At 34.2% G+C, this 23,455-nt stretch overlaps 2 protein-coding genes across 4 annotated transcripts; both read left to right on the forward strand.

The window, feature by feature from the left end:
* The first annotated feature begins 1,796 nt into the window (after positions 1-1,796).
* LOC110729081 lies at positions 1,797-14,331 on the forward strand. 3 transcript variants are annotated; one of them, XM_021908780.1, is made up of 16 exons: positions 1,799-2,022; positions 2,140-2,217; positions 3,062-3,111; positions 3,246-3,299; positions 3,861-3,913; positions 4,717-4,789; positions 5,669-5,730; positions 7,201-7,269; positions 8,456-8,561; positions 9,047-9,114; positions 9,947-10,047; positions 10,614-10,709; positions 10,820-10,887; positions 11,187-11,232; positions 11,782-11,900; positions 13,633-14,331. In XM_021908780.1, the coding sequence occupies exons 1-15, from the start codon at positions 1,960-1,962 to the stop codon at positions 11,860-11,862; spliced, it is 1,068 nt and encodes a 355-aa protein (XP_021764472.1). In that variant the 5' UTR covers positions 1,799-1,959; the 3' UTR covers positions 11,863-11,900; positions 13,633-14,331. The 3 variants fall into 3 exon arrangements, with proteins under 3 accessions (XP_021764473.1, XP_021764472.1, XP_021764470.1); XM_021908778.1 differs by lacking the exon at positions 13,633-14,331 and having other exon boundaries at positions 11,782-12,511; XM_021908781.1 differs by lacking the exons at positions 2,140-2,217; positions 13,633-14,331 and having other exon boundaries at positions 1,797-2,022; positions 11,782-12,511.
* Positions 14,332-15,686: 1,355 nt separating this feature from the next.
* On the forward strand, positions 15,687-22,156 carry LOC110729083 (tRNA (guanine(37)-N1)-methyltransferase 2-like). The gene is made up of 12 exons (XM_021908783.1): positions 15,687-15,846; positions 16,277-16,382; positions 16,570-16,667; positions 17,457-17,561; positions 18,362-18,424; positions 19,666-19,739; positions 19,941-20,424; positions 20,539-20,607; positions 20,716-20,847; positions 21,412-21,518; positions 21,705-21,779; positions 21,885-22,156. Exons 2-12 carry the CDS (start codon positions 16,288-16,290, stop codon positions 21,951-21,953), a joined length of 1,371 nt encoding a protein of 456 aa, XP_021764475.1. The 5' UTR covers positions 15,687-15,846; positions 16,277-16,287; the 3' UTR covers positions 21,954-22,156.
* The last annotated feature ends 1,299 nt before the right edge of the window (positions 22,157-23,455 follow it).

Raw genomic sequence — 23,455 nt, forward strand, 5'->3', positions numbered from 1 at the left:
TCACCTTTGGGATAATAATGATTTTCATGACAAAATCACCTACATGATCAACTTTATTGATAGAATGAAGTTGAGAGGTTGAAATTTAAAATTGTCAAAGGAATGAGTAATTTATTTCCTCTATATTGAAAGGGTTTTGAGTGGATCATATTTTATGCCATTAATAATAATTTGTCGTTTTAAGAGTACATTACTATGCCAATAAAGCTTAATTTGTTGATTATAATATTTCAAGTTAGAAGTTCTAACATAATAGTGGGATTCACCAAAGAACTCTTACTACAAAGCGTCACTTTTTTGCAATTTCTCCCTCTAACTTTTGTAAATCATTGGCTTTTTTCTACTTTTAAGGTACTTGTTTGTACCTCCTCCTCCCCCATTTTCTTAATTACCGTGTTTTTTCACAAATAAAACTATATTTGGGGACGAAGAGAGTATAATTTTATGAATTTGAGCCACTAAGAGATTATGGTGTGGTAGGATACAATGCATGCATCATACATAGAATCACATACACTTAAAGCCTTGAAGTTAAGTAGGGGTAATTCCAGTTTCTCTTCTTGAGAAACAAAGTAAGTCTCATGGGGTTAATTTTGTACTTTCGCTTAGAAAATTAAGGGCAAAAGCGTCTTTTTGAGATATTTGTCTAACTTCAACTTCACAGACGTTAATGACACATTGACGAAGCGCGCTACCTTCCTTCACTCTTTTACAGAATTACAACTGCCCATAGTCTTATTTACTCCTGCCCATTTGAAGAGCATCTTCAATGGAGTTTCAAAAGCTCAAAGGCTACTTCAATGGAGGAAGATGACACCCTTAACCTTAGGGGTTGATCTTGCCCTTTTTTTCTCTCCCCTTTATATTAGGGTTTTCGTTTAATTCGGCTGCTTCGCCGCCGAAAATGGTGGTGTTGGTGGGGGATGGGTGAGGATGAAAGTTCGAGCTCCATTAATGGAGCTTGATTAAGAAAAGGAGGAAGAAGAAGAATTGCATGATTATATTGTTAGGCTCCCGACCATGGTGTTGTTTGAGTGCATATGCCGCCGACGAGGAAGGTTTGTGGTGTTGATGTGAAGACAGCTGCGTTGTAACAGAGAACTTAGATATTGAAAAATGACTTTCATTGTTGTTGAATTCGACACTTAACGCCGTGACTAACGGTACACATCATCTATTTTAGTAAATGTTGCAGTTAGCAATTTTATGCATAGAACTTGGCAAAGTTGGTTTCTTTGGGGTTCAATTAGTGTAGAACTTTTTTGCTGAGCTGTGTTCGATCCTTGCAAAGAACATTTACATAGTTTTTAGTTTTCATTGGATTCATATGACTAACAACATCATGTGATGAGAGAAGCGTGAATATTCTCTTATTCAAATACTCCGTAGTAGTTTATAAGCTATTTTTTATTTATATTTTTTTTTTGGTGTTCTACCCGGTTTATCCTTTGGGTTAATTCAGATTCGGGGATCAGTTTTGAGTGGTTAGGTTCCAATCCCCTCCCAATTGTTGTCCCTATCAAGTGTAGTTCCAATCACCACTACACCAACACCCAATTGGTATTATTAATCACAATATAAGTCTTAAATTATCCAATTTTACATTAACTTAGATCATAGATGCGATCCACCCACTTAGAAAATCCGCTCAATTAATTTTTTTTTTTTTGAAAACACTCAATTAATTAATTATACACATTACAATATTACACCTACTTGGAATCTTAACACTCCAAATGTTATTTTACCACGTAATTTATTTTCATTTCCCTCTTATTTTTGAACTATCACACAAACTCTACTAGCCTACTATAAAAAGCAACCGAAGTTGCCAAACTTTGCCGATGTTTTTGAAACTCTCTGCAATTTATACACCTTCATTTTTCCACGCCAAAATTCAACACAATTCGCATTTTTTCCCCAAATTCTAGGGTTTTCTCTCTCCGATTTCGTGCTTCTATGATGTCGCTTTCTCATCCTCCGACTGTTCGTCCGGTCACCATTCCCTTCTCCGACATCCAAGTATTGTTTCTTCTTCAATTGTGTTTTTTTCTGCTCATAATTTAATTATATATTTATTATTATTTTTGGATTATTGCTCATTTTTTGTTGGAATATTATTTGTGATTGAATATGAAGGATAAGAACGAAGATTTGTCTGCTTTGATTGAAAAAGGTTTTGGACCTAATGGACTCGGGATTATCTCAATTTCCAACGTAATTATTTTCATGATTTCACTTGTTTGTTTAATTATTAGTATTTAATTGCTTGAATTTTTATGATTCTCTATTCAATTTGCATTTTAATTTCGAAGTACTATGTTTGATCAAACTTACAAAGTTACAAGACCTTAGGTGATGAAGTTGGAAATTAAATGTATAAATAATTAATACAGGATACATACGACTATGATTTAATTGTCGAAAACTCGAAATCAATCATGGAGTTGAGTCTTAAGAAGTTTGAAGTTATAAGGCTTGTTGACTTTCGTTGACCTTCTTAGGATGATATACTTTGTATCATGATTTATGGTGTTCCTAAGATAACAATGCATTACCATTTCCTATATTAATGACCTTGCATCAAATAGTGTAGATGTCTATAACATCACCACTCCCATATGACACTAGTGCTTCCTAAAGCTTGACATTGGACGTGACTCACGTGAGGCTGTCGTGTATAATTGGAGAGTAAAGGTTGTAGTAGTATTGTTGATGTTGGGAAGAAAAGGACGGGGATCCATGTACACGAATGTTCTATATTTCCATGTTTCTCACACTTGTTCAACACCTTTTTAATGTTTTCATGCTCAGAGAATGATAAAGATCGATTTTCTCTTCTCGTGGTTAGATCTGGGAGTTCATTGAATTAGTTTAGGTCAATAAAAGGCTCTAGCTTCAGTCATGTTTCATACCTTATCTAGGTTTTGTCATAGCGGAATCAATGTTGTAATTTGTAATTGTCTGCAAAGTTTTAATTGGTGGTTTTATAATACACAGTTGCCCTACATACTTATTGAGTTACTGATCTTGTTCACATGTATTATACATCTCTATGTAGGTTCCAGGTTTTTCTTCATTGCGCCAGACTCTTCTGCGTCTATCACCCAAGTAAGAATTCGATATTGTTTTTCAATGTCTTTTGTAAAAGGACAAATGATGTATGGGCAGCTGTCAAGTAAATTAGGAGTAGAGTAGCATCACAATTTGGATAATCATGTTTTGCGTATGTATATTGTTTTCAGACTAGCAAAACTTCCGGAGGAAGAGAAGGAAAAACTCGAGGATCCTGATAGTAGGTAACCATTTAACAAGACATATAGCTTTTTGCTCATTAAGCCATGTTCCTTTCTTTTGTGTACTCTGATCCTATTGGCAATTTACTCTATTTATTGGTCCTTAGTGTTCAAAGTTTATCTTTCTGCGTGATGCTGTTTTGCTGCTGGAAATAATTATGTGAGGGCAACCCCCGTTATTGTTCCTTGTTTGAGAGCATCTGTAGATGCGTTCAGATATTGTTAATGTAATTTAAGTATTGTGTTGCCATTGATTATGTGTAGGTGTTAGTTTTTATAGATCATTAAATCTTACTGGCAATATTAAGCAAAAAGCCACCATCATAAAAAGGATTCTAGATGTATATGCTATATACTGCATTACTGCCCATGTTTAACACACCTGCAGTTAACAGCTTTTGGAGCTGAAATCCATATCTCTTGATTGGCTCTTTAGCATAGGCATCTCACGAGGACTTTTTTTTTCAAATAAGCAATTCCACTATAAAGTCTATAACCTTGCACTTATTGTTCCATGTGCTTTATAGTCTTTTAACTTAATGGCTCTTCAACTAAAAAATTCAGGTACAACTTTGGTTGGAGTCATGGGAAAGAGAAGCTTGAATCTGGGAATCCTGGCAAGTTTTTCCATCCCAAATTTAAATATATCTATAGATTCTGTTCTCTACTTTGTATGGAAGAGATTTTGGAAGTTCTTCTCATAGACTTAATAATGAAAACACAAATGTTTTGTGGGACCAAGACTTGATACTTTCCCTAAATTGAGGGTTGCAGTTGAACGTATACTTCCTTTTGGAACGCTGCATTATTGCCAAATCCCCTTTCCCATGTGTTGAGCTTTCATATCAGCTGTTTAATAGTACATCAATTTCACCCTTAGGCTTAAGAGAAGGTCTGAAATCCCGAATTGATCCATAAGGAGTTAAAGAAATAAGAAAGTAGAAGGATTGAACCCAAAATTTAGCAACAGGGAAGGGCCGGACATCTTTTTTTTTCACCTTGTCTGAAGTCTCTGAACTATTTATTGGGAAAGGATAGCTAGATCATTTTGTGTTCCCTATTCCATTTTGCTGCCCTCTATGTCAGGTTTTTAAAGGCAGACTGTTCACTGCTAGCAGGTGCTGCAGCCTGCAGGGCCTCCAATAGCCTCTGTCTTGTGTAGTCATGGTTACGCTTTGACAAGCTGTGATTCACACTTGTAGTTGGTTCATCAAACTTTTTTCTAGTAAATATATAAATCTTCCCGTCACTCTACATGAAATTTTATTTGATGTCGCCTGTGAATAACATCAAATTATTTCTTATGCGTATGTAATATGTATTACGAGGAGAATCTCTCTTGAATTCTGCAAATGTTTTCTTATCCATGCTATTCTTCAGTTATCTTCTGATTGTTTTGCCTGTCTTCTTTATGCTGCAGATATGTTGAAAGGATCATTTTATGCAAATCCCTTATTAGATGTACCTACGCTGGACCAAGCCCTTATTCAAAGGTAAAATAGGTCAGAAATATTGTTTTTGTGTGTTTTTTTTCCCCATGTCAACTGCTGCCTTTGTTGAAATATAGGCATAATTATGATATTTCAGTAAATATAATCATCCAGAATCATTCTGCTAAAGCTTCTTATTACAAAAAAAATGGCTAAGGTCTTAACTCTTAAGGACAGTAAATTGGACCACAATAGACCTTGTTTGTGGAAGGATCAATATGGTCGGTGGTTGTAGTTGAAGGGATGAATTTGCAAGGCCACATGCTTATTTATGTACATGGTTTTTTTTTTGATGGGTTTATCCAGGTAAGAAAGTAAACTCACCAAAAACCCTTTAAAAATTCACACAACCCCAGAGTGGTCCTTCAAAAAGTCACCCCTCCTTTATGCAATCACTATGTTGCTGCCTGGAGTGTCAGAAGTCTGGCCTAGAAATTGTGGTTCGATGCTTTTTATGTCAGTCATTTTTACAGGCCACTTTGCTTTGTATATCGAACTGACAGTCTTAGGACGAATCAGCTCATTGTGTCATAAATGTTGATTTGTTAAGGTTTAGACTGTATATTGCACGTTGGTGTAAGAGTATTGACCTCTTGATTCTTCGGTTTTTGTAGAGCATCAGTGAAATATGGAAATAAACCTAGGATGATCAATCACTTTCTACTTCCAGTTTGTATTAAGAATCACCTCAATAATAACATTTATATCTGACAAGGAATTAATGCATTATTGCTTCATTCGTTTTAAGCCGGATGTTCCTCAGTTTTTAACCTAAATCAGGATATACTATATTTAATAACTTATTCTCTATAGTTAAGATGTCCTATACTTGGATACAATCTTAAGCAGCTACTCACATTTCGCTCATTCCCTGCCTTTTAGGTACCCAGCATATTGTGGGCGGAATATATGGCCCCAAAGTGCTTTGCCAGAACTAGAAGTTGGTAAGTTTGTTCAGTGTAGACACATACATACAAGCATATATATCTTGCTACTAATCTATACAGTGTGTGGCTGTTGATTAGATGCCATTATGGTGTTTTTCATTTTTAGTTGATGTTAGTTGAAATATATATATGCTTCATCACCAGGAGGTTTTTATTAATGTGTTTATGTTTTTGTCCCCCCCCCCCCCTCCATTTCTACCAGATTGAATGTCTATATGATCATGTTTTCGACATTTAGAGTATGATAATTAACCATGGCAGCAATCTGGAAGTGGCATTTTGTCACGGTCCGGGAGTTTGGACCCCGAAACGTGCGGCGCGCTCTAGCCTTTTGGCGGCAAGAACGCTAGCCTTGAGCGGAAGAGGGGCTTGCGAGCCCAAAGCAACACAAGCAGACAATTAAATCAAAGAGCACTCACGTCTATTTGGGGGACGGAGTGCGGGTGGTCGGGGCTTGTGACGGCCGATAATTCAAGGCGGGCACAAGCGGGTCCGAACCACGAGTTCTTAGTGCATCAAGTTGGTTTGGAGGGGAGCTATTATGCAAGTAAGACACAATATCTATAAAGGTCTAACAACAAACAAGCATAAGAGCAAAGCAACACTTGGTAGAAGGCTTAAGATTTCATTAATCATTCACCCTCTAAAGAGCTTTAAATGACATACAAGGAGAATCCCTAGTGAACACTGATATGACAGTAACACAATAATGGGACCTCAAGCTAAGAAAGCATAAACTAAACTCTAGGAAAGCACATAAAGGAAAACTAATACATCAAAAGGAGTTGGATTCTAACACATTTATAGTACTCTAAATTCCCTACTTTCTTCTTCCACATGTAATCGAATTTGGCTTAGTTCATACCTTTATATTCTATAGAGGCAATCAAAAGTCACTAAGATCATTGTTATACTTAATATTATCTTCTTTGATACCACCTCAACGTTTTGTTTTCTTCTCTGATTCCCTCCAATTTTTTGTACTCTGTATCTGCTGCACTGCTTATTTGTATCTCCCCCCTTATCTTTTGTATGTGCTTTCAAGCTTTTACATAGCTGATCTTGATAAAAGCTTTGTTAGATGCTTATATTATGTAAGGATTACATGTTGGAATGTATTGTTTTTGGTATATCTACACTGGTTTTCCAATGTTAGATGATAGTTTCAGTAAAATTTTCAGTTATTCTAAATTTTGATTCATACGAATCATTATCTAAATTTTGCAGTCATTGATTACTTCTGATTTTTTATCTTATGGTTGACCATGATTTATTAATTGCCTCTTACTTTGATCATCTAATTTTAATTTTGATCTATTTTAAAAGTCTGAGCTTCACTTCTGTCGATTTTATATCTTAATACTTATTATGGTATTCTAGTATTCCCTTATCTTGCAGATGTAGAAAATTCTGAATTAGAATGTAAATTGCTGTGGTTTTCTCATTTTCTTGTAATATGATGTGCAGCGTTTAAAGCAATTGGAAGGATAATGCTTGATGTTGGCATGATGGTGGCATATCACTGCGATCGATATGGTAGATTCTACATAAACATTTCGATTCTTATAGAATCTCCGAGTCTGTTACTTTATACTTCATCTCTTATGGGTTTTAGTCTTGCAGAGTTGCAGATCTATTTTTCTGATGCATAGCTGTATGGATTTAAATTGCTCCTCTTAATATCTCCAATTCTAGCGTCGTATTTTGTTGAATTTGTTCTCTCTGCCTTCTTCCTATTTGTTACTCATTATTTTGTATATTGCTGTTTCTTTCAGATGGTACAATTCATTAACTCGATGACTTTGACTCGAATTGACCTGTTATATCGATCTAGCTTAAAGCATCTGCAGTATTTCTTTTCATTGAGAACTCCCTAGTGTTTTTTCCCCTACGTTGACTTTACACATTGGCCAATTCACAACTTTGACAATTAATATTTTATTATAATCAATTTGTAAGTCTAATAAAAATTGATATATTGAAAATATACATTGAGAATAATCTAATATCATGTGTTTTTTTATTTTTTATTTTTTTAAATAGATTATTAATAAAAATAAAGTAGAAATGTAGAATATATAAATACTGCACAAAATCAAAGTGAAACATGTAAAAATACATGAAGAGAGTATTTGTTTATTTGATAGTTTATATGGCTTTCAGTTTCCTACTTGGAGTTTGCTATTAACTTAGTTGTTCATGTAATTGAATTTCCCAGAATAGCCGGTGCTTCTGACACCAAGTTGCAAACTGCCGAACTAGAATTGTTGACAGAATACTGAGGGAAGAAGAGAGTGAATCTGATTGATGAAATAAGAAATACGATGTATATGATATTCTAGCTTTTGAGAGGCTTTCCTTATCAGATTCTCTCCCAATTACAACTAAATTAAAATGAAACACTCCATTATATTTTCCCATGCTTTCTCTCTCTCTCTCTGTAATCCTCTCTAGTATAGACCAACTAATTCCCTCCTGTTACTTGTTTTCTTCTTCTTGTTGTTCAAGCTACCTCTAACTGAAATATAATAACAATTCCTGATGTACCTTTTTCATAAGTCTGATGCATTACATTCAGCCACAGATTAGGTCTGATATTCATATATAAACCCAAGTTTAGGCTAAATGATTTTGTGTGTTAGGAAATCATGTATCTGTGAATTATCTTTTGTTTTGTTGTACGGACATTAATGGTTTGCATTTTATTATGCAAATTTTGCAGTATCTGAAGGCATGAAAGTTGGAAAAGATGAAGGCCTTGAACAAATAATTCATCGTTCACGCTGTCATAAGGGCCGGCTTCTTTATTATTTTCCGACACAAGAGAGGTGAATTAACGTGATGTCCTGATATAGAGAAACCTTGTCTGCATTAGCCTTCCGGTTATTATTAGTAGGCTTTCAGAGTTTATGTGAACTATCCGCGAGTTAGGTGCTTACTACTTGTTTGCTTAGAATATTCAAAACTAAGGAGTCGAACTTGTTATCAAATTTAGCATTTGGCACATTTTAATTAGAAAATGAGTGCATTTGTTGTTCTGTGTCTCTCAGATTTCTATATTCCAAAATTTTGTAAGAGAGTTGGATTGTGTATTTGTGTCATACTTCATTTTGTCTCGCGCTCTTGCCGTCATTTTCAATCGTGTGTGTAGAAGTGAGGATAATTTACCAACTAGCACGTCTTTTGGCAAGTTTTGGAATGTGAAAATTAGTAATGTAGCAATTCTTCATGAAGTATTTCTGTATTTTGTTTAGTTTTGAGATTATTTATCTTGGGACCATTTACTTGTTGCTAATGGGCATACACCCAACAGTGATCGTTTGAAAGACGACTCGATGTCTTCCTGGTGTGGATGGCATACTGACCATGGTTCCCTTACAGGTTAGGAATTCCTTGACAGATCTGATAGACTGTTATTACCTCTATTATCAAACATTGATCATTTTTCTAATTTTTTCTGTCAAGTGAACTTTTACACTTACACTATGCTCTAGAATGCCCAAAACTGTTTCTGGATTGGCTTATCTTTATATACCTCTCTGTCTCTTACGTCTCCTTTTTGTGCCATACCATGTTATCTGCTACATCCTTAGATGTTAAGATTTTTTATATAAGTTTGGCCCTGCCAGCTCATTATATTATCTAAATAGATAGGTATGGGGGAGTATGCTTTTTGTAAGAGACTTAACTTGTTTAGTTGAGATAATGAGCGTTGTTGTTGATTACATTGGTTTGTCCTCCATTTTCTTAACATTTTTTTTCTACTGCGGTGAACATGTGGAAATTTGAAGAGGGTTTATCAAGATGCGGCTTGAAACTTCTCTATTGCTTGTGATGGAGGCTTACTAAGCATAAGAAGTCATAGACTCATAGGGTGATTTGAGGTTCATTTGCTCAAGACACTTTTACTTGATAAATCTTAAATGATAAATTCCCACATAAGTGCTGGTACTGCTGGGTTATGTTTTTGTTTCTCCTTTACCTATTGTAGAAATGTAGGATATCCACCCATTTAGAAGCTTTTGGAACTTGCTCCTTCAACTGCATGACATTTATAGGTTTTGACTTTGCTGGGTTATCTATAATTTTTCTCATATTTATCTGCATTGTAGTGGCACCACCTGTAAAATGTTGGCTACTGTGACTCTTGTTTCTTTTCATTATTTCTGCTTATTTATTTCTTTTTTTCAGATGCATAAGTTTGATTTTGTAGGTCTTACGTGTGGCATGTTTTTGAAAGATGGAGTTCAGGTAGCTTGTCCTGATAGAGCTGCTGGTCTTTATGTAAAGACCAGGAATGATGAAACAGTCAAGGTTAGCCTTTTTGTTCTTGGTTCTCCTCTTTCTATTTCATGCAGACATTACTTCACCAAAATAATAATAATAATAATGCTCTTGTAATAGCTAACCTGTTATTTTTATTGGATAAATTTATTTTTATTTTGCGGTCACTGTCAATTGCACATAACTTCAGTATTGAAATAATGAAACAAGGGGCACTTTATTAACCATGAAAAAAATTTTAGAATACTTAATTGGTCATTTTATTTGTCTTGTAGTTTTTTTTTGATGCTTTGTGTGCAGATTCAATTTAGAGTACTTCCACCAAGAAAGACAACAGTAACCACCAATATGTTGGTTATGAATAGGTCTATGAGAAATGTTTAATTTTTCTGTAGTGTAATGTAGATTTCAGAGTAAACCTAATTTATATAAAGAAAGGTAATGAGATGAGCAACATTTAACCATCTGTCTCTCAAAGTTGCACTTAGCATTAATGATATGAGCTATGTAAGTCATGATTGATTCTCGAACCATTAAGTGATGTGTCATGATGTCAGAGTTACTTTAGATTGAGACATTGACCACTCTATTTGTAGGTTGTGTTTGGAGAAGATGAAATTGCATATCAGATAGGTGAAACTACTGAAATTCTATCAGGAGGCTACCTTCATGCTACGCCACATTGTGTTCGGGTAAGTGATGCTATTCTTTGTTTCCTAATCACTTTTTTGTTATGTTGCTTAGATTTATTTTTTGTTTTATGCGGGATCATATAAACTTTGCAAATCACTTTCATTTTCAGGCACCAAGTGGCAAGGGGGTATCTGGTCTTGAACGGTCAACTTTTGCGTTATTTATGCAACCTGACTGGTATGCTATCCTTTTAAGTGGGAGATTATGTTAATATCATCTGTATGTGTTCAAGCTTCAATAATATATACCCCACAGTCACAGTGAAGAAAACAAATTCGTAGTCACAGCCTATTATGTCAATAACCTTGAAACAAGCTCGTTAAAGCCAAGAACTGTGAAACAAGTTCTTTTTCTTTTGACTGGACCCTGAAAAAGCTTGCTTCATGAAGACTTGACATTAATTAGCTAAGAAATGCTCCGTCCTGTTGATTAATGAAATCATTGTTGATCTGTGTTTAATGATTCCGGTTTTGTAGGGGCGAAAATCTTAAGTTTCCAGAGAAAATGCATATTCACAAAGAGGTAATCTTTTTTCAAGTTTTATCCTTCTTTTTGTTGTGGTAGTTTGTCATGTCTGTATAGTTAAGCGTGGTTAGCTTTCTGGTATTGTGGGCCATTACTTTGTAAAATTGGAAGAGTTGCTTCATATTGTGCTTGCATTAAGCTGTTTTTTATCTTAAAATTCCATGAAAGGATATCAGGGTCCATTTGTTTATGATTTTTGGTCCTATGTACTAGGTTATATATTGAGGGAATGCCTGAATGATATTGTATTTCTATATATGGGGTAAATGGCTATAGCATTGCATTTACTTCCATATCTACTTTGTCCGAAAATCCATCTCAAATTATGTCTCTCAATTATGGATTACATTAATTGTACAAAAGAAAATTCAAGGTTCTGTAGTATGACAAAGTAACAATCAATATGCTACTATGTGTTACAGATACTATGCATAGTAATAAACAATATGAAAGTGGAACTATTATTCTGCTCATTGTATTGTACTCCGTAATAATTATGCTATGTATTTCTGAACTGAAATTTAATCTCTGCTTTTTTTTTGCCAGTTGATACCTTCAAATAGTACCCTCACATTCGGAGAGTATACGGAGAAGCTTTTGGACAAGTATTACCACCTTAAAACGTGATGAGTTGCTTACTCATATCCGAGCAGATGATCACTGGGGTAAATACTTTTAGGCATTATTCAACTTCCACTCTTTAGGGTCTCATGATTTATGACTCTTATAGTGTAACCTTCAAGTATAGTTTAACTAATAATGTAAATGTCAAACTGCTGAACGTGACATTATTGTTATAATATCATCTAGAGAATATAAAGTTTCAAATTCATATGAAGTCTTAACTAGGTATTGATACTGATAAACTTACCTATAAAGCGTTGCTGATCAAGTCCAGCTTGGGCTCATTCAAGTCGGGTTTGGGCTGACACTTTTATGGTCCAAACATTCCTTTTAAGATCAAATCAGTCATAATCCCCTTAGATTGATCGCGCCTGGCCTGTTCCAACCTGGGCCTGTGCCAACTCTTTGGTCCTAAGGTGATCCGCCCTGCCCCATGACCAGCTCTATAAATGACTGTGTGACATAGACGTTCCATTGGCAGCGTTGATGTTGGGAACATCAATTGTATAAATGTATCACTATCATAACAATTGGCTGGCCATTAGCTAGGTTGTTACTGCACTATAGTAGTCAAGCTGTATGTGCTTTGTTTCTTATTATGTTCTAGATATTTGCTTCCATATATACCAGTGAATAGTCTATTATTGTGTTCTTCCTGGAACATACTTTGATTTTGAGCATATGTACATTGCACTAGCTATATTGTTGGATAAGGTAAGGTAGGACCAAATAACTGGCTCTTTATACCAACAAAAAATACAGTGGATTTATTTTTAGAATATAGTTTCTTCAAGTTGACTAGTAGGCACCAGGCGGCTTAATGGGTTAAAATCATCATCAATTTTGGCTCGTTCCATATATTCTGCCTACTTTTTGACCATTTTATCATAACCCTTAACCCCTTTATATAAATTATTCTACAGAGCCAATATTTTATACTGAGGCCAAATTTTAGATAGCCGACATAATTAATGCCTAGAGTGGTTGATGTGGAAGAATACAAAAAAAGAATTCCCTTAATTTTAAAATACAAATAAAATACGTATGTAATTGTTTGGTAGGAAATTAAAAAAAAAAAATATATAAAAAAAACTCTTTTACCTGTGTAACTCAACTTTTTACATTCCGATTTTAGTTGGTTAGCAAATTTTTCTCACTAGTTACGGAGATGTAATTAACTAGAAAATCTCAGATGTTTAAACTTGTATTTGAGAGTTTCTTTAAAAGGAAACATCAACCCGTCACGAACTGAACGAGGTAGAATTAAAGTAAATTTAACTTAAACCTCGATAGAGAGATGATTAGGATCACACTTGATCCACCTCGAAAATGATTTGCAAACCACTTATTCCAAAAAGACGAATAAAAACATGTATGGAGTGCTCTCAAAAACAAATTGGATTACGTGGATGAGACGTGGAAAGAGGTGTGATACGATCATACGAGCATACAGTTAATAAAAAAGTGTCAAAATCAGTTGAGAACTTTTATGATTGCTGTCTTACACGACTCTTCATTTACACACCCTTTTGTTAGTACATAATGTAACTGATGTAATTCATGTAACAATAGCAAGCATTATATCACGTTGATGTAATTGTAATTTAATAATTTATTTATTTAAGGACCACAATATCAACTTGTCAAGTGTCAACAAAAGATTTTGTATAAATATATGATTCTGATTTTATGCTTGATTCATTCAACTCTATTATTATTTCTCAACCAAAATTTTAACACACCTTCCTCTGTTCTTTCTTTCTTTCTCTGCAGTCACCATGACATTTTCCTACCTCCTTCCCACACAAAGATCATTATCCCGAGGCCAACGCCACCGGAAAACCAGCTTCAGAAGGCGGTGTTTATCGATTGTCAAGCAGCAGAAGACAAGGGTGTATATTTTACGGCGTTGTGTTACTATGCTTCTTTGTTGGCATGATCACAGAGTTTCAGATTATTGATTCAGAGTTTCAGACTGTTAAATTTGTATTAAGAGTTTTACATTAGAAGATCATGATACCTTTTCAGGAGTTCAGGGATGTACAAGACTTTTCCAAGGCTATCTTTAAGTTGGAGATTAATCAGATGATTCAGAAATTTAGAACTCTTCAGCACATCAGAAAGACAACATAATGGGAAAAATTAGTTTTCCACGACGATGAAATCTTAGTTTATGTAGCCAACCCTATCATTGGGATTAATTAAGACTCCGGGTTGGTGGTGGTGTAAATATAAGCCATAAACTGTGTCTTAATTTTACAGTGCTTGCTGCCCTTGTTGGTAAATGCAAGTTTAAGGGCAGAAATTTAATTAGATGAATTAGACTAGTTTTCATGATGAATGATGTACTCACTTTTTATTGATGAACACAATGTCATGAAATGAAACATTGGACTAGAAGTACGAAGTAACAGGTAATGTTGGGTTCGTCAGTTGAACCACCCTTCAATAAAAAATTACATGATTAAACTCTTCGATTTTAGACTCTTTACACCAGTATATTGATTTTTGAGTCAATTAAATTCGAACATTGTATTTGAAACAAATCATGTAATATTTTGGTGCCAAGCTTTTGAAATCAGGAGTAAACTTGATTGTAAAATGCAGTTGTATTACTTGTATATACATCAGTGATCTTTCTCATAGACTCACAGTGTGTTTTTTCAATCTAAGTCCTATAAATTTAGGACCAATAATTTTCCATTTAACTTCTTGCAAACTCTCTACCTCATTTACAAGTTTGTAACTTTTCTTCCTCCCATAATCCCCATTTGTTATACATATCCACAAAAACTTGGAATCAACATCGACAAATAGGACTTGGAAACAACATCGACAAATAGGTTACACAAAGTATTAGGTGAAGTTACGGTAAATTTCTGTAAGGTAGTATTATTCATATCACAATATTCATTCCTATCTCAATAGGTAGCTACGTACTAATGTTGCACGCAAGTATTTCATTACGGAGTATTAATCTAAAATGAGTAGAATGAAACTGTGTGAACATAAGTGCCATTATCAAAGTTTTTAGAAGTATCTAGCTCGATTTCAATCTAAACTTGGGAAAAATATTATTTTACAAATATACTGTGTTTTAATCAACACACACTTTTTTTCTTCACTTGTTCAACACTCCCATATAAGCGAATTAACAAAAAAAATAAATTTGATTGTACTATATGAGTCATTTTGTTAATTTTTAAGCACAATTTTCCAAACTCAATATCTAAGAATGTTTTACATCGCAAAAGACGATATATATCCCGTACATTAGCACATATACATTCTAATTTAAATAATTTATAAAAAATCCATTCTTAAAAAACTCCCTATAATTTTACCGAAACTTATTTAAATTGGGACACATGATATGGTTAAATTCTAAGACAATGGGGTAAACTGCAAATTTTGACGGGATTAACTTCACCTAACACTCGACAAATTAGCTATACGAGTGTAAGGTGAAGTTACGGTAAGTTATGTACTAAATTTGCACACAAGTCTTTCAGTATTGATCTAAGCCTCTAAGGTAAAGACTTATTAACATCATGGATGCTTTTAACATCTAATTTACCGAAAAAAACTTAGTTTTGTTCGAAGCTATCTACGAGTATTTAACAATTTGAGAACTTTTAAACACAATTTTCCAAACTCCAAATTTAAGATTATTTTTCGTCGCAAAAAATATATATCCCGTTCATTAACACATGTACATTATACTTAAAATAAATTGCAGAAAACTCACCTTTAAAATTGCTATAAAATTTTGCCGAAAATTATTTAATTTAGAAACACGTCACATATTGACACGGTTAATTTTATAAGGGGTTAAATTGCAAATTATGTTCAAGAATTTTAGCGGGTAACTTCTGAGAAAGAAAAGCAGCTCCAACTGCCACTAAACGAATGCGTTAACCCCTAAATTCAATCGGAAAACCAGCAAAATCTCCAGATTTTCTTCATCTCAACTCTTGCAACTTCTGGGTTTGTGCATAAGTTTTCTCTCTCTTCTCTTTTCCATAGCATATGTTGTGAATAATTTTAGATTTTCATATTTTTTTTGGTAAAAAAAATGTTAACTTTGTACCAATTATTCCGATTTATGCTTTCCAATTTTTTTTTGAGCTAATTTGGTTCAGTTTCGTATATTATACTCTGTATTTTTAATTATAATGTACAAGTTGGTATTTCAATTGCTAGATTTAAGGGCGTATTGTTCAAATGAGTATGTATATTTCCATGCACACTAACTGTTCGATGAAAGTCCTCAATGGGGTTGGAAAATTTTGAATGAATATTCATGGGTTTTCTGGAATTCATTTGTTTATCCAATCTGATTGGAAGCTTTTTAAATTGATGCTTTATTGAAAAGATGTAATTGTGGAATTTATTGCTGGATTTGTGGTTGAAGCAGAGAAAGTAGAGATGCTGGATAAAAGTAGTTTTGATGTGAAGTTTGATCTTTGGGCGCTCAGAGTCCCTCGTGAAATCTGCAAAACCGCCACTCGGCTACTTGATGGGTATGTGCCAATGATGTTTTTATGTTTTGTCAATTTATCAGAAGTCTATTCTTCCTTCTGTAACTATTTCTTACGTACTTTGTCTTGCATATTTTATAAGAGATAGAGCATCCGTTCATTTAGCTTAACATAGTACTTTATTTCAGTGCTCGCTTTTTCTGTGGCTGAATGTTTTTTATGTATGTAGATACTTGCTGGATAGGCCTCGTGTGAAGCCGGTAGCTGAAGATCCAACAACCCAAAAAAATCGTTACATGATATTGTCCGAGAAAATACAGAGTAAAGGTGATGTGTTTTAAATGCAAGTACATTTTTTTGTGTAGCCAAAGTGCTACGAATTTTTCCCTATTTTTGGAAGTCAATAACTGGCTTTCAGATAGAATTTAGCCACAATTGTTTTCTAGTTATTCTGTGTTATTATTTTTGTTGATTCATACTATGTTTATTCTTTCTCAAAACTACAAGTTGCTTCTCCAGCACTTGGCAGTGCCTAATGTTTGATGGTTGTAAAGGGATGATTTAACTTCCTTATTTGTCCAGACGTGTTTATTTTCAGTTATAAGTATTGCTTTACCTTGAAGTCAATCAAACTAATGCTCATTCCATCTAGTAAAGAAGCCATCTTGAACATATATACTTCCTTGGTTTCAAGTTTATTTTGGCCTTTTACAAGCTGTCCAGTGGGGAGAAATAGTTAAATGAAAAAAATCTAAGTCTTACCTGTTAGAGTTGAGGAGAGGCACCTTTAGCCTTATATTTTCGTTCATGAGAACGCTTTTTCATAACACTATTAGTCTGAAAGGCAAATTATTGACCTACTTCACAAACAAACTAGAAGCAGATGACCGTAGACATTTCCTGTTGTCCTTGAGAGACTTCTTTGATTTTTGTTGAATGATCGTTTGGCTAAAATTAGCAGATTTGGGATAATGCTTTCTTATCTTTAGGATTATTCTCCATTCTTCCTAATCAGATTAACATAGTGATTGTTTTGATGTTTCTGTACACTTGGTGACATTTGCACCTTTCGCCTTCATAGACTGCTCTCATGGATGAATATTGTTTGCTGGACAGATTTGTCTGATATCCCCGAGCAGAAACTTGATGAACTCCGGAAGCTTTGTGAGATAGAAGTAGTTCCTTATTCATTGACCCTTGGCTATTCCTACTGGGGTGCAGGTAAGTTGCATGCTCTCTGAGTATGAAACAAGCACTGTTCTCTATCTAATACTTTTCATTTTGCTCTTTCACTGAGGAATTTGATACTCATCAAGCATCAATAGTTTGTCTGGGTGCATAGTTGTTTCCTGTGCCTTCTATATTGCTGCAGCTTTGTGCAAATCTCATTGTGCTTAGGAGAAGTTTTTTTAAGTAAGTTGAAGTATGTCTTGATTGTAGGATTTGTCTTAATATGCTATCCTAATTTCCCTGATTGCTCATTTGATATATAGAAGGGTTTTACTTGAAAATGTTATAAATTACCTATTACATGAGAGAAAATTGATCGAAATGGATATTGTAGGATAACCAAGTCAAATAACTTGGTAAACATAAGGGTCAAATAGCTGTCATCCAGTGACAATAAAGAATAGAGTCAAGTCGAAACAAAGGACTATAATCTGAGTTGTTTAACCATTGGCTTTATACTTGCATCAGAACCTTTAGATTTTTAATACAATCTATAAACACAAGTCGTGATTGGTGCAATGCATGGGATCAAACTCTTGCTGAAGTTCAGAATCGGCTTTATAAATTATTGAGAAGTCTGACATGCCTTTTTTTTTTCTCCTGATTATGACTTACTTGGATAGAACTCAACAGTGCTGTGGAAGTATTGTTTTAGTGTGCACAGTGCTATGGTAAATAGCTAAATGCTTCTTTTGTGTTAGTTTTTGTGAAAGTTAGATGCAAGCTGATGGCATTTGCTTTTGTATTGTTACAGTAATCACTTTGCTGATTGATCTGTTATTCACTTGCAGATCATATATTGAAGCAGATTCTACCTGCAGGACTTGAGGTGCCATCATCATTTGAGACTATAGTTAAGTATTTATTCTGTTCCAGTTATCTTTAGGACATTCCGTTTGCTTCTTTGGCTCATTGGACTATCTTACTACTGATGTGCTTAATCAAAAGTAAAAGAAAACTGAATTTGTAGGCAAATGCCAACCGTCATCAAACATCATGCCAGGTTCTTAGCTTTAAGTTATAATTATGATTGTCGATAACTGTCCTTGTCATGAGTAAATGACCACCTTCCTCATATCCAATGTAATTGCGATTTAGTCTTCTTTCTCAAAAAGTACAAATTAACAACTTTTAAAACTTGATCCAGATGCCGAAATATCATCATTAAGACATTAACTACCTGCAATGATTTTAATCGATTATGTTTGAGTTTACAATAGGGTAAAATATGAAGTTTAGACTTTGAGGCTTTGTTTGGATAACTAAGTGGGAGGGAAAAGAAGGGGAGGGTGATGAAGGGGAGGGAAGAGAAAAGAAGGGAAGGGGAAAATGATGAGTTTTCCTTCCAAATCTCTCCATTGTTGGAGAGATCAATTTCTCACAAATTAATCCTTTCATTTCTCTCCCCTTCAATTCCCTTCATTTCTCATTTGTTATCCAAATGAAGAATACTCCATCCCTCCATTTCTCTTCCCTTCCTTTCTCTCCATTTCCTTTAATCCAAACATAGTGTTAGTCTTTTGCATAGATATAAGAACTCTAACACCCATATACCATCATTAAATGCCTGTATATCTAGCTATGTTCAATTATTTGTAGCTATGTACTCAATTGGTTCATTTTCATTCTAGTTCTTTTGCATAAGAACTCTTAGACCCAGATACCATTGATAAATACCTGTATTTAGTGATGGTGTTGGTTTTACATTAGGGTTCAATAGGAATAGTATTCAACTGCAGCGCCAAAAGTGTAAAGTGACGCTGAAAGTAACATTAATTCCAGATTAGAGGGAGTGTTTGAAAGTTAAATTTCTAAAGTAATAACTCTCACAAAGTGACCATCAAATACATGCTTTCTGATGGCACTACCTTACATTAACGTTTTCATATGAAAAGCATCACCATTTCAGCATTGATGAAAAGTATCACTAATTCAGCATTGAAAAATGTTGGAGGACGATTATTTTGGGAATAACTAACAGCTCTTGAATGAGATTGTATTGGATCATTTGGAATTAGTGTTGCTGAAAACTTCTTGGCTCTTTCCATGAGCTAATGATTTGTGCATTGACATTCTTTTTGTTATCATTATGCAGGTCATATTGCACATCTAAATATCACTGATGAACTACTTCCATACAAGGATGTTATCGCAGAGGTCATCTATGATGTATGTGTATTTATACTTGACATTCTTTTGGGGTATTTTCATATTATGGTGTCCTCGCTGTAATTGCCTATTCTTAATGAGATCATTTTCTGGAAAAGAAAAACCAGAGCTTCTCCAATATTTTGGTTTATTATTTCTAGCTAGGCTGTCAATTGGTTTCTCATCAGTCATCACACAATTTTATTATTTTGTTATCTACAGAAAAATTACCCTAGAATCAAAACTGTGGTCAATAAAGTTGGCACAATTACAAATGAGTTTCGAGTTCCAAAGTTTGAAATCCTTGCTGGTGACAATGATATGGTTACAGAGGTGAAGCAATATAAGGCGAAATTCAAGCTTGATTACAGCTTGGTCTATTGGAACTCAAGATTAGAACATGAACATATGAGACTAGTCTCTCTGTTCCAAGCTGGAGAGACCATTTGTGATATGTTTGCCGGTATTGGCCCATTTGCTATCCCAGCAGCACAAAAGGGGTGCTTGATTTATGCAAATGATTTAAATCCAGATAGTATCCGGTTCTTGAAAATAAATGCAGAAATCAACAAGGTCAATGATTGCATCTTCACATACTATATGGATGCGAGAAAATTCATGTCTCAATTAATGACTGTTCTTCCAAATGCTTCTGATGATTGCAGCAGAGAGTCTAAAAGTGAAGCAGAAAGTAGGAATATAGAGGGTAATATTTGAGAAGTATTGTTCATCTTTACGAATGCGGCTGAGATTTTCTTCTGCCACTTGCACATAAGGCTAAATAGTTATAGAAAAATTTACATTTTTCCGGATTATGCAGGAGGCAGTAGTGAGAAGATTGATCCACTAGTCAGTCCTGCCAAAAGGTCTGCAGAATGTTGTCAAAAAGGTATTATAGATTTAATGATATGGTATTATGACCTTATTGCCGCGCACATTCAACTATACTATGTGAAAATATGTATAGCTGATCTTCTTCCTTCCTGTTAAACTGCAGAAACTCCTGGTTCTCTCAGCACAAAACGTGGTACTAATAAGAGGATGAGCGGTCCTGTACCCTCTGTGAAGCCATGGGAGCATGTTGACCACGTGGTCATGAATTTACCCGCTTCTGCTTTGGAGTTCCTAGGTAATACTATTCTTACCTGAAATAATGCATTAATTTCTCACTTCTCAAAGTTGATACAAATTTAAATTCTTGCTATGTTACGGAGAATCTTGTTACAATATGCTTGTCCATTGCCTTCCGATGAGACATTACATTGGAAAATGATGACTGCCTTTGGAAACATCCAATGGAAATTGGCCAGTTCCTCTGTTCTTAATTTTTATACCTTTGATTTCTTTTGCTTATACATTGAGTTTTCTGCTGGAACCAAGCTTTAATTCATGCTCTTGTGTTGTCAGTTTGCATGTTTGAGTGGAGAACCATGTTATGTTAAGAAAAGAGCATTTCTACTAGTTGCTGTTTTGGTGCTTTTATCTTTGAACTCAATGACTGAGCTTCTGTTTTGCGAAAAATCCCAAAAAAGGCTATCTAATCCACAAAATTAGATAGTATGCGTACCCTAGTCCTCATCAAAAGATCAAAAGAATGAAGTAAAAAAGAGTTATGAGTACATGTAATTTGGTCAATAATAAAGAATTAGAAAAAGTTGTTGATTTTGCCGTCACGCAATCTCTTTCTTTTCAGACGCGTTTAAAGGTCTAATATGCCGGAAATATTGGAAGGGACTTCTACCTTGGATTCACTGTTACTGCTTCATCCGGTCAAGTGAAACTGAAGAATTTATAATTTCAGTAAGTCATGCTCTGTATACACTTCTTGTAATTTAAATTATCTAAGTTATTATCATTTTCCTAAATTATATTTATGTAGTTCTCAGCATTTTACTTGCCCATTTTTGTCATGCTTCCAGATTTTACATTTTTCGTGTTGATCAATAAGTAAATGAACAAACTAAGCACATTTAAATTACTTTGCAGGTGGCTGAGTCTAGGTTAAATGCTAAGATACATGATCCTGTGTTCCACAGGGTTAGAGATGTTGCACCAAACAAGGTGAAATAATTTGTTTTACACTTTTACCATCATTTTACTATTGTTATATGTCAACTTTTCCAGGCACCCTTTATTTATGGATTTTCCGACTTGTTTCTTCTACAGGCTATGTTTTGCTTAAGCTTCAGACTCCCCGAGGAAGCATGCCTTGATGAAGAAGCTATTGTATCCTGAACTCGGTTCAACATGGTCTTATTTATCTATGTATCCTTGGAATTTTTGTGTTAACAGAATTAGGTGTAAGAGAGTTTTTATCTTGGTTAATCCAGGTTTTTTTGCCTTTTGAAGATCTTTACCAACACTCATTTAGGAGTTGTTTTTGACACATAGATAGCAAATATTATTGTTAAATTTTAGTCATGCTTAACGATATCATACGACTATATTCGCACAAGTTATTGAAAATTGAAAGAAAGCTAGCAATACTACTATGAAATATTATTATGTACTGTATGTAGTATTAGAAATACTATGGAGTAAATCGTAGTCTGTATATGCTAGAACATTATATTAACCTTTTTTATATGATTATAATTGTAATATGATTCTTTTGCTATAATATCTTGAACTTGCATCATTTTAGATTGAGAGTTAAAAATTAAAGTAAGAGCCAATTGCAATATTTTCTTCAGGATAATGTTATTGTTTGCAAAAATGCATGTGCAGTAGAATGGGAGACAAGAAGTTCTTAAAATATTTCCTTCCAAACTGGAATAGCACCATGGGCCAATACCAATTTCTCTTTACTGAAGATAAAAAAGATGGTGAAGAAAAAGAAAAAGGAAAAAAAAAAAAAAGTGAAACTTTTACAACAAAAAGCATACATAAATAACTGTATATGTTTATTTTCTTTAAATTTTATTAACTAAAAATGTAAACAAAATTTATTTTTTTTAAAAAAAGAGAGGGGATTTTGCATGGGCATGAGCAACACGTAGACTGAGGCTGGAAAGTTGGAATTTCAGACAATATTTTCGTGGAACTTTTAAGCAAAAGTTGAGTCAAAAATATGCTTACTTGCTGATGCATGTTGAGCTTGAGCTTTTTAGGGTGGCTAATCTTGTCTGGATATACCCTATATTCTTGGGGGCCATTGAAGGATTTGCTTCAAAACTTTCATTTTAAAAACAAATCTTAAGCACTATTCATGATAATTTTTAGTGTTAGTTATGTTCTTGATCTTATCCCAACTCTCACCTTACCAAAAAGTTTGCTATTAGGGAAGTTATGTTACTTCTTATAATGAATTTTAAACTTTAAAGTTTTATTATACTACTTGAAAGAGAGGAGTTAATTACAATATTTGAAGTTGGTGTATGTTTGATGGATCAAACAAGATCATAAAAACATGCGTAGTATATGATATGAAGTATAGATGGAATGAGAATTCCATGTGAAATTATTTTTCTAACATGGCCTGGTTTTCCATATAGGTTAATGCATCCTTAGCACATTATTGGATTGTTCATCCATTTAGAATAATATATAAAATATAGGAAGCATGGTATATACATATGAATGTCATTTGCTTTAGATTGAGATCAAAAGTGAAGTGATGTAACAACTTTGTGTAGAGTCATGATACTCACTCATGAAATGTCCATTGCTTTATGTTTATCTTTTAAAATAGGACAATTTCTTTTATATTTTGAAAATTTTACATTAGTCATTTGAAA

This window comes from Chenopodium quinoa, unplaced genomic scaffold (assembly GCF_001683475.1).
Source record: "Chenopodium quinoa cultivar QQ74 unplaced genomic scaffold, ASM168347v1, whole genome shotgun sequence".
NCBI lineage: Eukaryota > Viridiplantae > Streptophyta > Magnoliopsida > Caryophyllales > Amaranthaceae > Chenopodium > Chenopodium quinoa.

Excerpts from the sequence above, each read along its gene's own strand:
- LOC110729083 (XM_021908783.1), top strand. The coding sequence starts at position 16,288 with ATGCTGGATAAAAGTAGTTTTGATGTGAAGTTTGATCTTTGGGCGCTC. Across the intron at positions 17,562-18,361 it reads CTATTCCTACTGGGGTGCAG|ATCATATATTGAAGCAGATT; the intron begins GTAAGTTGCATG and ends ATTCACTTGCAG. Across the intron at positions 18,425-19,665 it reads ATCATCATTTGAGACTATAG|GTCATATTGCACATCTAAAT; the intron begins TTAAGTATTTAT and ends ATCATTATGCAG.
- LOC110729081 (XM_021908780.1), top strand. The coding sequence starts at position 1,960 with ATGATGTCGCTTTCTCATCCTCCGACTGTTCGTCCGGTCACCATTCCC. Across the intron at positions 3,112-3,245 it reads CTTCTGCGTCTATCACCCAA|ACTAGCAAAACTTCCGGAGG; the intron begins GTAAGAATTCGA and ends TATTGTTTTCAG. Across the intron at positions 5,731-7,200 it reads TTTGCCAGAACTAGAAGTTG|CGTTTAAAGCAATTGGAAGG; the intron begins GTAAGTTTGTTC and ends TATGATGTGCAG.